This window comes from Zonotrichia albicollis, chromosome 3 (genome assembly GCF_047830755.1).
Source record: "Zonotrichia albicollis isolate bZonAlb1 chromosome 3, bZonAlb1.hap1, whole genome shotgun sequence".
NCBI classification, from domain to species: domain Eukaryota; kingdom Metazoa; phylum Chordata; class Aves; order Passeriformes; family Passerellidae; genus Zonotrichia; species Zonotrichia albicollis.
In genome coordinates this window covers 53638775-53656697 of record NC_133821.1, presented here as the reverse complement: position 1 = coordinate 53656697, position 17923 = coordinate 53638775, and the positions used below count along the sequence as shown (strand labels likewise).

Here is a 17923-nt window from a genome sequence, read left to right as displayed (position 1 = left end):
GTGCTAGTCTTTTTCACAGTTTTACAGAGAATCTATTGAAATAATGCACAGTGGAATGGATTGGTGTTTTTATACTTTGATTTTTCATCTTTCATCTGCTGGGAAGACTAGAGCTCTTACTGAAGTGTTTATAAATCTTAGCTTAATCTGAGTAATGCTGAGGAAAACATGTTAAAATTCTCTATTCCTGAAATGCATTATAGGCCTAATAGCTGCCTAATGCACTGTAGAGAAAGTGATTCCATTCTCTTGCATTGGGAACCAACAAGTAAGCATTTACAAAATGTATGGCACAGTTTCTTGTCCTAAGGTATTATAAAGTCTTCTCTGAAAATGAAGCTTAAATACTGAGACTCAAAAATTAAAGATAACACTGAATTTCAAACTTCCACTGACTTTTCTGCCCCTACCTAAAAGCAGCCTAAAGTTATTATGACTCCTGTCTGCTATAAGCAGAAATGTAAATTAGACAATAATAGTTATTTGCTGCTTAAACACTGTTGTCATCTAAAGTAGTTCTTCTGGGGCTGTTGCAGCCTAGGAAACAGGTGTGCAGTGTTCTAAAGTTCTTCCAAAGATGTTGTTCAGAGAAAGTGAGGAAAGAATTTTTCCTTTTAGCAGTTGTAGGAGAAGAGACATGAGTCACAAACTCCTAAGAAGAGCTCTGTGGTTAGTCTTGCTTATGTTTGAAAGACAGTTGTCCTTGAGACACTTCTCAATAGTCACTGGATTTTACATAACTCCTTGCAGTATGCAGTGGCTCTGAGGACAGTCCTTTCTCCCTGTGTAGTTAATTATTCTCCTATAATTAATAATTATTTCTCTAGTACAAGGACAGTGATATCAAATAAGTACTGTAGGCATAGTTCCTGCATCACTTTTACTGTATTCATTCATCAGCTTGAGCAGTGCACACAGCAGCTTTATGGAACATTAAATAAGGCAGCACATAATTCTACATTCTCATATTTTTTTCTTGTGTTCTGAGAGCTTAGCTCCCAATTAAACCCAGAATTTTAAAAAATGTATCCTTGAGCTGCTTTCCTCTTATACAATTCCGTTCTTGAAATAAGAGACTGCTAGAAAAGGGCTTTAAAGTTCAGCTTTGGTATGGCCTTACAGAAATGAAAACTTATTGATCTTATTTCAAGAGTTCAGCTTTCAGATTGATCAGATATGGTTAATTAATAAGAGTTCTTATGTATTTTATAGCTGTCCTTGCAAATGGTGTTTGAAGAAACAGAAAAGCTTGAAGGCTATGCAGTTTTTAAAAACATCTTTCCACTATCTACAAACAAAGCAGACCACTGACAGAAAGGTGTCCTGTGGTAGGGGGCAGGAATGTGCACAACACACAAGTCTGCAAAGTGAACTGGATAGTTTGGTGGACAATATTAAGGCTCATACCTGTATGTAAATGTTTTCCATTACCTGTTTTTGTTCTTTCACCTCTAGTTTAAAGCATTGCAATGTACTGTAAATAATGTAACAGTAAATTTACAAAGCATGGTATACTTATGTATGCTATTAGAATGTTGCACTATAAGCAGTTTAATATTTTATTTTTTTATCATATAAACAAATTTAAAGGAGGTAGGCTTTGTCACGTTTGTTTGTTTGTTGCACAATAGTTTGTATTTACAACCTGAATTATAAAACCACTGGCAACTGTCAGTGAGAGGTTGTTGGTTTATTTTTTCCTACTCAGTTTGCCACATTCTAACAAGCTGTTGACAGGATCAATTCTTAACATGTGGCTATGACCCATGCTTCTGTATCCTGATAGTCAAGTTGGAAAAGGCAAGTTAAAGCACAAGAGCAGAGCAAGAATGCTACACTGAGCTATCCCATCTTTCATGAAATTAGAGTTCTGTTTATTTCCCTTTGTCCTGACATTTTTGATTCAAATAGATGCTTATCTGAAAAGTATGCACCTTGAGTTGTTTCTGAATTAAATGGAATTAAGCATGCTTTGTACTTGAAAAGCCTGGGTTTAGGTTTAAAAAGGCTGTTGGGTCCAAACAAAAACTTTCATGTTGTTGTATTTAGGATTGGATTTGTTACAGAACTGATAATTATTCCTGATGGTATTCTCTTCCTGGTAAGAGTGTGAAGTATTTTTTGAAGCAGCATAATTGTATTTTCAAGAACATCAGAGAACTCCAAAGAAGCTTACCTGTCTTAATCCTTGCTCAGTTTAGTTTGGCTTTCAGAACTGCAAATACTTACCAAAAGCAAGTCCTCTGGAGCAGGAAGTTGGATGGAGCTGTCTCCTCCACCAGTCCAAATAGCCAATATTAACTGGGATGTGTTGTCCACTAGAGTTGAGGAGGGTGTTGGTTCCAAAACCCCAAACAGTTCTGGAACACTGGGAAAAGATGAGGTACTGGGTGGTCTGTGCCACCACACTCCATCCCACAACCCAATCAGGTTTCCTGGCACACTGGCTAAAGCTGGGCACTGACACAGCACAAGCAGAGCTGGAGGTTGCTCTCCTGTCGCTGTTAGAGTGGCAGAAGGGCTCTTGGCTACTCATCAAAACCTCTTTCCCTTACTACAGTAGCAGTTGAAAGGAGCAGAGGACTGTTGCTTATAAATAGAAATTTCAGGGGTTTCACAGGGATTTTCTTCTACTTCTTTCTGTCCCTTTTACATACAAAGCCTCTTTTATACTTGGTTCTTAGGATCATTTTGGTCAGGTGTCTCTGGTTTAAAAAGCAATTTTATTCTTTCAGTAACTGTCTTAAAGCTGTGCCCTTCCTCCCTGGAAGGAAACGCTAGTGTCATTATAATGAGTTTGGACATGTTTTTACCATTTTTAATGTATACTCTTACAGTATACACATTAGCCTGGTTAATGTGCATGTTTTGTAGTATCTCAGCCTTTTATGCTGCATATCTTGCTGACATTCTAAAAAGAAATTTTCTAAAATTGCAACTCCTTACAGAAATACTGTTGGAAGCAATAGCTCTCAGCAGTGCAAACTCTATTGTTTACTATTGCTCCTCTGAGAGTCTTTTATTTCTAAAAATAAACATCATGCCAATATCAGCCCTGGAATACATTTCAAGCTTTAGCATTATAGTTGACACCTAGCTCACCTGAACAGTAAGTCATAAATAGGCTACATATGTTTTCACAGTAAAATACTTACAAAGAAAGAGGGGTGGGAGTTTTACATGAAATACCACCAGGTACCTGTATCTGAGGTTTCATTGGATGTGGAGCTTTAGCTGTTCAGCCCATTAAGAGATTTAAATGTCTTATTAAAAAGTCTGTGTCTTGCCTTTTAATGAGTCTGTTGGCCTACACTACTTCATTTAATGCTTGTATCTAGCACCAAATAAAGAATCTTCCTTGATTTTCTTCCAGCAAATCCTGTGTACTTGTACAAGCTTTGTCTGTTAAGTGAAGTCAGTAACATGGCTGTTGTGCAACCCACATAGGACTCACAGTTGCTTAATCTTCTCCTTTCTTTGTATTCAAATAGGTATTGCAGTTTGGCTCATGAGTTCCCTTAAGACCTATAAAAAGCCAATGCCATAGAAAAGCCTGATTAGTCTGTACACCTCATTTTTATATGCTGGAAGAATTGACACTATAAAAATCTCAAGAAATACATTGTAAATTCTCAGTAAAAATAGTCTCATTCATTTATTGAAGAACCCATGGCATAGAGAACTTCAGTGTATCCAGGTTTAAAAAGCTTAATTTTTCCTGTTGGCATGAGTATACCTGTCCATAGGATAACAGAGAGAAAACAGGAAGCTGTGGTTTTCCTCCAAACCTTTATATTTATATTCTCAAAGGCATAGCATTTAAGATAGCTAGTACAGCTGGGGTTTTTTCTTATCATAGTAAGGGGAAAACAGTGATTCAGGTTGGGAAAGGATGTTAAGAATCTCTGGGAGAGTTACAGGAGGAACATAAGAGGCTGGAATGGTAACTGTAATATAACTTCATAGCCAACCTTATTCATTACAGAAGCCTGTCACTTACATTCCAGGAGAGAATATCTGGGACAAGCAGAAGCCACAGTTTGCATGCAGGGACTAAAGTACCTTGTAAGGGGAAAAAAAAAATCAAAAATCTGAGATCCCAAAAAGCACAGTACAAGCAGTCCAGGCACTTTGTGTCACTGATTTTATTCACATGTACAAGTTGACACTACACTACTAAAATAGACAATACAGAAGCATTAAAAACAAATACTGTTTAAAAACTTTAAAAAACACATATTGCTTCAAGCTTAGATGGTATTTCCCTATTGTTTTTAAAGTGAATTCAGTGCTAACAATAGCTGAGGCAGCTTCCCATTCACTTTTACCCCTAATTTCATGGGGTTACTTGTCAAGGTGTTGAGTCAGGCTCCGTTTATGGCTTTGCTGCTGAGTGCACTAACTGAGCTGGAAAAGAAACTGGAACATCCAGGTTACCATACATTAGGCCCTCAGATTGCTAGCATTTGGTCCCTATCACAGTAAAAAAAAAAAGTCAGAGAGGCCTTTATAGTTTAGTGGCACTATATTATACCATAAAAAATGAGAACAGATACACTTCCCTATGTGTTAAAAATTCAATTTAAATTTGCATGTGCTACCTGGATAAAATTCGTACCAGAAACTGTTCCTCAGTTTTGTTAAGGTTGGCTCTCTAAGTTTAGCTATCACCTTGACTACTATCTCAGCTTCCTGTGAAAAGGTCTGTATTTCATAGTTGCAAAGATGTGACAGCAGTGACTGAACAGGCATGCTACTGTATTTTACAGGACATTCTTATGCAGTTTTCATGGTAACATTTTACACTGTAAACACTATCTTCACAACACTATAGTTAAACTGCAGCATTACACATTGTAAAACTCTTGCTTCACTTTTAGCTAAGTAGTTCCAGAAACAAAGGAATAAACAGTCATTTTAATGAAAACTTTGGACAATTGAGTAGTTACTGTGTTCTTAACAAAAAGTTTTATTTCTAAAACAGGAGTGAGAAGTGTTCACCACTTTGCTAGATTCAAGAGTCCATGCAAGACAATGTTTAGAAATTCCTTAATTGATAGGGAGACATTCACTAGGTTTTCTACTTTTCAGTGAGTCCAATTTGAAGCAAATTGCCACCTCCTGTAGGAATCTACGGAATACACATAAAGCTTTCACATCTGGAAAGTCCTGGTTTACAATGCAATTGGCTTTTCATTTGTTAACATCAAAGCACCAGCAGTTTTCCAGACCAAATACTTCACACAGAGCTTGCAGTGATCAGAACTACACTACTTCATATAGTCTAAGCAAAATGGTAGCTTTACAGTCAATTAATACCCAAATGCAGGAAGGCTACCTGATTTGCAGAATGATTTACCCCTCACTTCAGGTATTGTGTTACTTAAACCCAGATAGTACTAACATAGCACCCAGGATAGTTTTGGCTACAGACCATTTGAAAAAGCACAACAACAACTCACAAGACCTTATCTGCTGTCTTTTAGTAAGTCATCTTTGTGGAGAACAGTTCTTGACCAGACAAGGATTTTAGGACTAGACAATTTCCTCAGTACACAGCAGCCCTGATGCTGTTGAAAATTCTGATTTGAAGACCTGAACAGGCCTTTTGGAGATGCTTTTAGTTCCCAGTATCCAAGGCAGAAGACACTCAGGCCTCCTATAATTATTGAAAACACCAACACCTAATGGGAGATACATCTTATCCAAACACAAGTACTTAAGGCAGGCACAGAGTCATCCTGGCTCTTCCATTCCCTGTGGGAGGAGAGAACTGTAGAAGCTATCTTCAAAAGCATGGCAAGATGAGTCCTGCCCTACACAGTCAAGGAAACTGTTGAATGTGACAAAATGCACTGAGGGCACAATCCATCTGCTGTGGTTACATAAAGCCTACAAAGTGTGTGGGCAACAGGAACAGGCAAGTTTTTATTGAATAAGGCTGTTAAACACTACTGAGTTGGTGCCTTGACACTGTTGTGTAAAGCTTGGGTGGCTTCTGGAACTGCAACAGCATCAGAAACAAGCTAAGCATATTTATAGCAGTTACTTAAAGAGGAAAACACAGCATGAAAGGAAATGAAAAGAATCTCATATGGAATAAAGGCATTCTCCGGAGTAGTTTTCCCCAGTTTTGGGCACTGTTCTAAAGTTTCAGGAAATTCTAGCCTATGGTTTACTTAGCAGTCAAAATCCCCTACAGGGATTTTGCTGCCTATAAAACATTCTTAATCATGCTGTGCTTTCCCAGACTTAAAAGCTGTAAGATCTTAAATAGGTAGCCTTCAACAAGAGTGGTCTGTATTTTTATAGCTTTGTGCTTAAAAGGCAGGTTAAACAAAAAACAGTTTATAGTTTCATGGATTCTAGGATTTAATTTAACAAAATCAAAATTGTGAGTAATGAAACCTTTAGAGATGCAAGACACTAGGAGGCAGCAGTGCTTGGACCCTTTGCACAATTGCTTTCTTCAAGAACACAATCAGACTTTTCACTAAGCATGCTCTGTTGCAATAGTAACTCCAGAGTCCTCCTTAATCACTGAGATTGTGGAATGAAGCTAAAACTAGTGCAGGTTTCTGCTCTAGAAGTGCAAGTATGCTTTTTGTGGGAATGTGTCCAGCCTGTAAAACACAAGCTTCAAAACAATTAAACTTAGATAACCAACATAAGTAACTAACACACAAAACATCTGAAAAAACTTCAAAGCTCACAACTACAGCAATCATCTGCCTAAAGCGTAGTTAGCAAACTGAAAAAAAGATAATTTACAGCCACCTGAGGGAAACAATACCACCAAGGAAATCACAATGACTGTCTTACTATGTAGAAGTAGGACCTACAAAAAAAAAAATGTTCAAACTTCATTATATGTTCTTGTTTACTAAAGGATACACCCCTCCTTTCCCTAGCCCTTACCCCCTTCCCCATCCCCCCATAAGTGAGGGGTTCTGCACCAATTTCAAGAGGCAGCAAGTTTCTCAGGACATCATCTACAAGTTTTATCAGTACAATTTTCAAGTTTAAACCCTTTTACAGTATACCTGTACAATACCTCCAAGAAGAATGCATATTGCACTCTGACCCTCACTGAGCATAATAGATACTCTGAAGTGTTAAAAATAGACCTCACCAGAAAGGAGCCAGCCCTCTCCTTCAATAAATGCATTTACATGATTAAGTACAGACTAAGTGTGACCACAAGGTTAGTACAGTGGTACAGCTCTATATTTGTAGAACAAGTAACTGCTTATTGAGTGGCAGCTATCAGATAATGATTGTCTACATTAGTTATTTGGTACAACAGGAACAGCTACAGCAAAATGATCCTGTAGCTGTTTCTTGCCCTGAAAATGAGTGGTTTATTCTAATGACCTTAGAAACAGTGATAAAAGTTAGCATCAGCTGATTCACTAATCAAACAAGGTTGGTTTTGTTTGGGGTTTTTTGTTGTTGTCTTAAAAGTTTCTGTGTACAGACAATACTTGGTATTTGCCTGCCTAAAGCATCTACATTTATTAGTGCTAGTTACCAGACACACTGGCTTCCTGCTGCCTGTCTTCATATGCTTATTGTCATAAAACTGTTAAATAGTTTTATAAATACAAAGGCACCTCCATCACTCCTTTAAAGTCTTTCCCCAATACCATCTCCCCATGAGTTGAACTTTAAATAAGGGAAAACAGATTATTTGTAACCATGATCATCAAAAAAGTGACTTTGCTTTGACTCTCTGTATGTTAAGGTTTCCCCTCCCACCCTCAAAACAAACCGACTGAAGCATTAGAAAAATTCCCAAAAGGGGAATTGTTTAAAAGTTTGGGTAGTTATATCTAAAAGCCTCTTCAAATGTTATGGCTCCAAGGATACACCCCACTGTGAGGTAGGTAGCCAAGATAAAAACATTGTAACAAATACTTTAACAGCTGGAAACTCCCTATAAAAACCTTGCATAAGTGGTTTGGTTCCTTGCACCAGTGTCCTGATATGCGTGACTTCTTCTGAGGATGCCTAAGGGAATCCAGGTTCAGAGAGCTCTTGCTGAGTAGCATCTCATGTACTCTGTCATCCAGGGGTTGTCTGCTGGGGAGGGCTTTGCTCGCCAGGTGTTTTCTGCCTCTGCTGACCGCACTCGCCTCTGAGAAAGCTTCCTTTTCTCCACTTGCCTCCTGTTCTTTGCTCGCAGGGCAGACTCGTGAATCTAAAAGACCAGAGTTAGTATTATGGAAGGGGAACAGCCTGGGAAGCCCTCAGGAATGACAAGGATCACTTTTTATTTGTCCCAGACCCCATCCTGAAGGAACAGGGATTGTGAGCAAGGTTATATTTTCTTCTCTAATTTGTACCATTAACTGAACATAGATTTCCTTTTTTTTCCATGAGAAGTGCTTTAAATTCTGTTCTGCATTATCTTTCACACTTCCAACTATTAAATGATTGTAAAAATCTTGAATGTTTCATAGTATTAATCAGATAAATTCTAAAAACTTCAATTCTCTGTTTGTATCATTTAAAAACAGTCCTCAATATGCCTAAGCATCTCTTAAGCCTAATATCCCTAAGCCATATAAGTAAGACCAAACCCTAGGGATCCCTTAGAGACTAAAGATCTTAATTTTAAACAATGTGCTGAACAAAATTACGTACATTTTTATATTAATAAATTAGCATATTTCCCCCAAAATTTAATATGAAGAGCCAGTTTCTATGTTTGTGTGCATCCATCTCCCATCTCAGTAAGGGGTAAGTAACGCCTTTCAAACATGCACGAAAAAGTAACCTCAGCAGGCAATAAATAGTTGGTTCCTACATAAAGAAACACCCTCAGTGACAAAGCACTGCATAATTGAGAGTGTTTCAGAAACGTTCTGCCTGTTCAGTCCAAGCTCAAGACCCAAGCTGAGGTGTTCCATTACTGCTTCTAGTGTAAAAAAATATTAGATGTGTAAGATAAAATACAAATAATTCTGTTCGTGTCAGGCTTACGCCTCTTTTAGGTTTCAACATAAAGCACCAGTCAACCATTTTGAGCACTGACCAAAGTCTATCAATTTAGCATTAGTGTCCATTATCAGGAAAGGCAGCTGCTTTCCAAAGCTGTAAGGCCCAAGTTCTTCCTTTTGCCCAAAGGTTTGAGCTGTCCAGGAAGGAAAAGCTTGGGCTTCAAATCCCTTCCAAAACAGTCCATCAAAGGCCAGCTCCATCTGGATATGGGTAAGACACTGGCAGGGATGCATTAATGATTTGTGTTTTACCAGCCTAGGAGAGTTATAGAGAAGAAAGAAATGGATCAGTTAAATCACTGCCTTGCTGTTTCTAAGCTAGGAAACTGAGCCCCAGTACAGCAGAATCCTGGTGCTGTCCATGCCACATGAATTTAATTTGTGCTATTTTGGTAATATTTACACCAGCCCTGTAATCCATCAGCCATCTGATAGACCATTCTGCTGCAAGCAACATTTCCTACTGGCAAGCCACCAAACCAGGCTGCTAGACAAGACATCTTCACAGAAAAGCACTCATAGCATCTCAGTGAGGCTCCTAGTCTAGGAAGTGCCCCAGCAAAAGTCTCTCTTTCACAGCTCAAGGACTCTTTGTGTTTATTTGCCTGCCTGCTGTGGGGTGCCTGGTGCTAACTGCCTGCTCTTCTCCTGTTCTCATGAAGTTCAGAATGCAGAAATACTTCTAGAACAGTCAGTTTTGCTGGTAACACCGCAACAGGACAGGCAGTTTTAATTAGAAATGCAAGTGTTAGTTAAACCTGGGAAGCTTCCAAACCAACAGTAAAGAGCTCTTATTTGGACATCTCAAGACTGCTAGAACCTACTGCTGGAATCTCCATATATTCAAATAAAGGGACCCCTGAGAGGTTTTACCCAGCTATTAAGACATCTGTAGGCACTAAGGAGTCACTGCCTTTTCATGAAACAGAAGCTTTTACTTACTTCATTCACTGAAGCAGAAGCACAGACATTGTGAGTTTTCTGGCTCCCAGTATCTGTCTGTCTTTCTCCCCACCCATACAGAGCAAATGGATGTTTATTCTCCTTTGGTGCATCTGTCCTTTGGGGACTTTTGGCTGATTTTCGATCGTTCCGACCGGACAAGGCACTTCGACTTGGACGTCGTCCTGTACGGCTGGTTTTGTCTGCTTCCTTTACAGAAGTATGTTCTACAGTTTTCTCTTGCTCTTCCTTCTCCTGCTTTTCTTGATCTTCTTTTTCTTTCTCTTTCTCTGGAGAAGAAAAAAAAGTTATGCTTTAAGCTCCCAATGACAACATATTAATGTCTGATTTGCACAGCCTCTCAATACATCACTGAAGCTGTGCTTTTTTTAGAAATTCGAGAAGTCATTGCTCCCTTAGCAACAGACATATACCTTGCTTAAATGTCTTCATTCTTTCTTTAGTGACTACAATGCAGCTTTCCCATACTTAAAAAATGCCTTTCACTGGTGAGGTTACAGAAAACCAACAGCCCCAGGAGGAACTTAAAGACTGTTTCATCCTTGCATCTCTCAGACAGCAAACAGATGGAGTGCTGAATGCCACATAGATGCTGCTAGCCAGTCAGAGATGAAGACTGTGTGCAATATTAAATCCTTCATATTATCAGCTTCCTCTGAAAAAAGTGATTCATTTTCAAGCTCTGTTTATACATCTATCTCTGTTATGGTTTTCTGCTTAGGAAGGAGAGGAGAGTATGAAGCAAGACCCCACAAAGTAGTAGACATCACCTTTGCTACCTGATCTGTGAATTATGTAGTACATTTATAAAGTGCCACACTTTGCAGACATTACTCCCCAAGGCTCCTTTGTCCCACACATTTAAGCCTTCCATAGCAAGGGGCCAGCAATAGTCCTCCAAGCATTGGTATGGAAAGTAGGGTTTGTGAGAAAGAATTTAAAGGCTGAATCACTGCAGTTTTAGATCATCACTGAAGACTGAATCAGCATTATATAAAATATTAATTAATAAAATCACAGAGGAACAACTGTTCCATAAGAGCCAATCTTCTTGTCCCATAGTGTGTGATCACCTACAAGACACATGCCTTTTATTCACCTAAGAGTATAGGAGTCCACTAGTAACCAATTCCTTTCAAGTCTGATCATTAGATGCCGTCTTCTGCTAGGCTCACACGGTGATCACTAAACTCTGCTGACAAACACACCAAACTTGCTGGTTTATTTTTGCTTCTGGTGGGGACCAGCTCCACACCACCTCTGTTCCAAGTCTCAGCACATTCAGCCATCACCAGCATACTCTGGTATGGACAGAAGGAATTCCTTCACTGTCATAGGGAGGAGTTCTGGTTTAGGGCTTGCTCACATAGTGACATGTTGACCACAGACAAGTAGTGTGTTTTTACCCAAGTGCTTTTATCATTTAAAGCAGGAGGGCTTGCCAATCCTATGACAAAATAGCAACCACTCCTGATAATTGCTGTGATTTCAAGCAGGTGCATGCCCAATCTGACACTGCTTTAATGTCAGTTCTGTATCCATCCAGTTCTGATGAAATAGAAGTTACCTGCCTGGCACACTGATTAAGCATCCATTTACTCTAGCACTCACTTCACATTTGCAGGGTAAAGATACCAAGGCTTGTTCCATGCCCCAGAATTTCCCTAAGGCAAGCCTTATGCTCCCTTGCTAGCTGTTAGCCTGGCCAGCACAGTGCTGCTTGGCAGCACAGAGGCCCTGGTGCTGAGCCCTGTTCAGGCTTGCCTATAACCATCTTCCAAGACGTGCAGGTGAGCATTCATCCACAGCTGATAGTGCAGTGCAGCTGAGTATTTGGTAAAGAGTGGCCAGCATTGTTAAATTATTTACAGCTGTATTTGTTGAGAGCTTAGTTGAATGACATAACAAAACAACCAAAAATAAATTAGTTAAGGCCAAAGTAGTGGCACATTGAGAGTAATGGCTAGATGAATTTTACATACCTAGATATTGGCTGGGTATAGTTTCATTTACTATAGACAAGGCTGGTAAAAGACAGCAGCAGTGAGCTCAGTGCAGTATTAGACTTGTTATGCTTGTTTTCCCTGTGCTCTGGGACACACAGCTTCACTCTGAAACAAGGCAGCTCATTGATCATGGCTGCAAACAGAGCTAGGCAGCACAGAGTGATTCCCTTACGAAATATTATCTGAGCAGCTCCCTGCACAGCCACTCCAAAGGAGGGACTGCCTAGGTCCATTATCAGAAGGAAGCACTCTTTTGAGAAAATTAAACTCTGAAAGGGAACATATTGCTGTCAATTCTGCAACAAGACTGCTTTTCCTTTTGGAAAGCTGTTCCATCCTCCATTCAAGGGAAAATGTCATCTTCCTTCTCTGCAAAGGGGGATGGAGCAACACTGACTTCATAAACAGCAGAAGTGGCATTTAGAGACTTAAAAATACAGGAAAGTGGGGGCACTGCAATTACATGGATAGTTCAGCTTTAAAAAAACAAGGCAACAGCCATGCCTGGGGATGCTACTCACCAGGATACAGCTCCAGCTGGTCCAGAAATGATTGAGCCAGCTTGTCCCAAAATAGCAATAAAAGCATATGGGTAAATGGCACACAGAGTCCTGTGCACAGCCTTACAGTCGATGCTATATGCCAGAGTGCACTGTAGCACTTATGAGCACCTGCTATTAGAGCAGGGATTTCCATGAACCCACTGCTACAGTGCCATTTACACTGAACTCAGCGGGTGAAGGCACAAGATGTCTAACAGTTATTTTAGCCTTTTATTTTGAACTACAGTTTATATCCAGGCTATTATCTTGGGCATCACTTTTCACATGAAGTCAGAAGAGCAGCAGTTGAAGCAGGACTTAGACCCAGCTGTTCAGGAGGAAGTCCAGGCACCAGCAACTCCTACCCATCGCCTTCCCATGCAGAGCATCAGCTCCAGCAGACACAGGAAACTCAGAACTGCTTGCAGCATGACAGGGATTAGACAGGAGAGGGGAAAAGCTAGAAACGTTTAAAACTGCATCATGGATGCTAAGCAGAGCACACTGGATGGACAGCAGGAGGGGATTAAGTGCTTAACAGGCAGAACCGGCCCACCCAACACGGCAGCTGGAAGCTCCTGCCCAGAAGGGGTCACTTAAACCCCGCTGCATCCCCCGCTTGTGTAACAGCTCCGCTCCTGGCGCAGGCGGGAAGAGCCCAGGGGAGCTGCTGTCTCACACAGCTCTGCCACACGGGACCCCATTGCAAAGGCCCTCATGACCTACTGCAGATATCAACAGCCTTCTGATCAGCCCCACGGGCCAGGTCACAGGCTCAGCAGTGTTATCTCTGCATTGAGATGCTGGCTCCTTACAGCAATACCTCAGCACCAGGAGAGGCACTTGGTGCTTGCACTGCTGCGGGCAGAACTGCAATTCTCCTGCTTTTGTACCGACACCTCCCCAGTGGGGCAGGTCTCCTGCTCCTCTTGAAGGAGCCATATAACCCTGGGGGTTTGTTGTGGGTATCAACGAACTACAGCTGGGGAGAAAGTAACTACAGATGAAACAGATTGCAACATAATTTCTTCAAGGCAGCTCTTGTGTGAGGCAATAATGGAGCTAGCAGCCACACAGCAGCTCAGAGCTGATTAGATTCATGCAAGCTTCATTTGCAGCAGTTTGGAAAGTAACTACTGGATTGGCTTGATAGCAAAGCTTGTTTCCAAAGGAAAAAAATTGGGAGCAGCTTTAAATAACAGTACTGTAAACCCCTGAATTGATGCCCTTGCCTTCTTCCCCCACCACAAACTGCTTCTTCCCACATACATAGGCCAGCAAATGCCCCTGCTACATGATGACAGACAAGATCAGGAAACAAGCTTGAAACTGGATCTTCTGTTTAGTTCCACTAATCCACATCAGTCGCTTTCCAAATACTTTTGAGACAACTCCTTCAATGGCGGCTTGTCACTGCTGTCACTTAAGACCACTGCACAAAAATGCTGAAGGCAAAATGGCAATGAGGATTGAAAGATGCCTTCATCCTGCATGTGTGTGCAGCAGTGTCATTTCACAAGCAACAGGTCTGACAGCAGCACTGCTGCCAAGAGCTTCTGTCTTCTACTTACCAGCCCACTGGGTTCTGTTGACAGCTTTGAGGATGTGTCTACACCACAACTACACCAGTTCATTTAGGTCAAGATTTGTGGGATTATGTTTAAAGCACATCTGTGCCTGGGCATATTCCACAGAACAATCCCACAAACAGCTGCCACAAGTGGAGGTCCAGAAGGAATTAACCCAAAGTTGCCTCTGAGCACACCTTGGCATCACTCAGCCGTAGCTTCAGCACAAAAGGGACAAAGCACCTTTGTGCCACGTGCTGCCCCAGGGGTTCACACTGGCAGTGCTTCAGACCAACACCACTGAACATTAAAGCCAGGCTGCCTACATCCACCTCCTCTTCACACACCAGCAGCATTCACAACCTTTACAAACACACATAGGCTCATTTCAATGAGAGGAAAGAGGAAACCAGGACAGCACATGCCATTATGAATTGTGTTTACCTCGGATATTAAACAACATTAGTGCTGACCAGCATGTTGCCGTATTGGCAACAAGAACTGTCAATAGCACTCAGGCAGAAATCAGATTCCCCACAAAACAGCAGGAAGCAGCAGTAGCCAGGTAACAGCTAGGATGTTCCAGCATGTGGGTGGATGTCAGATTCAGAAGACAAAAGATGTCATCAACATGAGCACACTCAGCTACCCCCACAGCACTTCAGTGTAATTAAGTTCTTTCAGAGTAAAGGAAAAAAAAAGGCAGTTTAATAGTAGAAGCTTCAGAGTGGTAGTTTCTATGTGATCTCTTCCACAAGCCTTAATTAGCCAGCCACTAAGCAGAAGAAAAATGTATCCTTATGATTGTCCAATACTAAATGGGTCACCTCCTTATATGTGCATTAGGATACAATAAATATCCACTAAATCCAGCTGCCTCACCAGAGTTGTTTTCAGTCCTTCTGCTAGAGACTTAGCAAAGCTCTTAAATACTCACAGAAGTTAAGAAATGTTTATTCTAAGTCATTTGGCAAAAAAGTGAATGTGAATTACAGATTTTTCTCCCACTATAAAATAGCAAGGACCTGGCAAAACCTTAGGCATTCCCTTACAGCATCCATGGCAAAGGTGTATCAGTTACAGAAGCACAGTTGGCCAGAACCCTGCAGCCTGGCAGGCCACTGGAGCTCCACAGTCCCTTTGCCACTGCTGCAGGACTGAGGACACACCTGGATGCACTGGAGAGTCACTGCACCATCACTGACCACAAACACAGCTAGCCAGCTGCTGTTCCCTGCCAAATCCCAACCAGAACCAGACTACCAAGTAACTCCAGCTGGACCTTTCCCTAGGGAGGAGTCAGGGAAGGAATCAGGGAGCAGGATAATGAGTGAGCAGAGCACCCTGGCCTTCAGTCTCTAGCCTTGGCAATGCCAGTGCCATTAGATTGTAGCAGGTTTATGTACTCTAGCCATAGGCTCAACAAGAATGAAAATAAATTCAGGTCCCTACAACAACTGCCCCAGGCTTGTACGTATTCAAAATGCATCAGAAAAGCTGGGAATGCCAGGTTCTGAGTGCAGCTTCAACAGCTTCCACCTCCTCTCACTAAAAGCCAAGCCTTTAGAGAGCATCACCCATGCAACCACTCCCTAATCTTTTGCAATTCCTTAGTTCTTCTCACTGAAATACTGCGGAGCTCTTCCACACATGCTCCCAGTCTAGCTTCCTCAAGGCCTGATTGAGGGAAGCAAAACTAGGCCCACTAATACTCTGTTTCATACTGGTGAGCTGGGGTGCTTCCATCACTGCACAGCTCTTGTGGTTCAACCTCAGGCAGCAATGAAGCATCACATAGCCACACACTCCCTCCTTCTACAAGGGGATGGAAAAAGAATCAGAAAAACTCATGGGTTGAGATAAGAACAGCTCAGTAATTGAAATAAAGTGAAATATAATAATAGTAATGAAAAGGGAAGAATAAAACCCAAGAGAAACCAGTGATGCACAGTCAATGGCTCCTGGGCAACTCCACCCAGTTTATGCACTGGGCAGGCCGCTCTGGCTATGGAATACCCCTTTGGCCATTTGGGTCAGCTGTCCTGGCTGTGCTTCCTCACAGCTTCTGGTGCACCTGCTGGCTGCCAGAGCATGGGAAACTGAGAAATCCTTGATTTAGGGTAAGCAGTGCTGAGCAACTACCAAAAACATCAGCTGTGTTATCAGTGTTATTCTCATACTGAATCCAACACACAGCACTGTACCAGCTACCAGGCACAAAATTATCCCAGCTGAAATGAGGACAACAGCTTTGGGGAGGTGGAATGTGTTACCCCAGCAGCTGTGTGCCCCCCATGTGAGACCAGGGTAGCACAGGCCCACCCAGCTGACTGCAGGACCCACATCACTAGTATGCCCTGAAACACCAAGCTTTTGGAACAGAAGCTAAAGCTTTTGTATAATGTGGAATTCTTAAGGTCAATGAATGCAGTTTAGTCTTGAATCTCAGAATACATATCATTCTGGAAAGCTCAGGTCCCAAAGGGCACTGGATCAGGTTTGTTTCCCCACTCCAGACAAGCACATCTAACTCCGAGGAGGGAAGAAAAAAAAAAACCACACACCACAACAACAACAACCAGGCAGCATGAGGCTTAACTGAACAGTTCTCAAGGATTTTCCCTGCTGCTGTACCACAGGGAGACAGCTGATTCAAAAGGCATTTCAAGCCACCAATTACTGGCTGTCAGATACAGTATTCTTTCACTAAAGGTAAGAAACTGTATCTAATGGTTAAAAAAAAATACCAGTTTGAGAAGCTTGACCATGTTAATATCTGCCTAACCACTCTCTTAGGCCGTGAGACAACAGACGGGAATTACTCTGCGCTAGAAGAGAACAAACTGTTACCAGCTCAGCACCTGCTCAGGCTACTTAGTTGACCCCACTCAGCAGCGCACCCAAGATCAAACCTCAGGGGGCATTATGAACCAGGCGTTCAGCAGAGACAGATTGCTTGTGCAGGTCCAGGAAAGCAATTGCATTAACAGCCAGCCACTGGCACACAGTCCAACCTGCCGCTGCTTTTGCCGAAGAACCCGCTTATATAATTGCAGAAATGCTCGGCTCCCATGGCAACAGTTTACATAAGTGGCTGTGACTCAGGATGAGAGTTGCCACCACTCGGCTCTTTAAAGCGACACCTCCGACGCCGCAGCCGCGGCTTCTCCGCAGGCCCAGCCAGGACCCGGCTGGAGGCGGCTGCTGGGCCCTGCCACCCCCGGGCCGTGTCCTGGGGGCGGGTAGGACGGGCCGGCTGCCCCGCACGGTCACCCCGGCATCGGGGACCGGCCCCAAGCCGCGGCGGGGCGGCCCGGGCAGAGCCGTCAGTGCCGAGCCCCCCGGAGAAGGGCCGGGCAGCACGGGGAGGGGGCTGGGGCCGCCCCGGGCACACGGGTCCCACCCTCCCGCCACCGCCGCGCTTCCTACCGGGGCTGGCCCGTCCCGCCTCGCTCGGCGCCGCCGCTCCCGCTCCCACTGCCGCCTCCTCCTCCTCCTTTGCGTTCGCGGGGCTGCCGGCGCCCGGCGGCGAGGGGGAGCCGGCGGTGCTGCCGCCGCCGCTGCCGCTGTCCTGCTCCCAGCCGTCCCAGAGCCAGGGCCGGTGCGCCTGCTCCAGGAGCCGGCGGCTGAGGCGGTAGTGCAGCAGCTCCAGGTAGCAGGCGCCGCACGATTCCCACTTGGGCTCCTTGAAGCGCTTCATGTACTCCGTCTTCACGCGCCGCGCCGGTACCACCATGGCGGAGCCGCAGCCGGGAGCTGGGAGCCGGGAAGCACCGGCCGAGCCCGCCCCCTCCCGCTGCTACGTTTAAATCCAAACAGCGGCGTCCGGCCCCGCCCCGAGC

The 17923-nt window shown here is 42.9% G+C and overlaps 2 protein-coding genes across 2 annotated transcripts in view; one reads left to right on the top strand and one right to left on the bottom strand.

Moving 5' to 3' along the window:
• RAB4A (RAB4A, member RAS oncogene family) overlaps positions 1 to 4519 on the top strand; it is a 19103-nt gene extending 14584 nt beyond the window's left edge. Inside the window, exon 8 of the mRNA XM_005491101.4 lies at positions 1213 to 4519. The gene's annotated coding sequence lies outside the window, so the exon portion shown is untranslated. The remainder of the gene's footprint in view (positions 1 to 1212) is intronic.
• On the bottom strand, positions 4128 to 17923 carry CCSAP (centriole, cilia and spindle associated protein). The gene is made up of 3 exons (XM_005491102.4): positions 17511 to 17923; positions 9945 to 10234; positions 4128 to 8200 (listed from the first exon to the last, which is right to left on the bottom strand). The coding sequence occupies exons 1-3, from the start codon at positions 17815 to 17817 to the stop codon at positions 8027 to 8029; spliced, it is 771 nt and encodes a 256-aa protein (XP_005491159.1). The 5' UTR covers positions 17818 to 17923; the 3' UTR covers positions 4128 to 8026.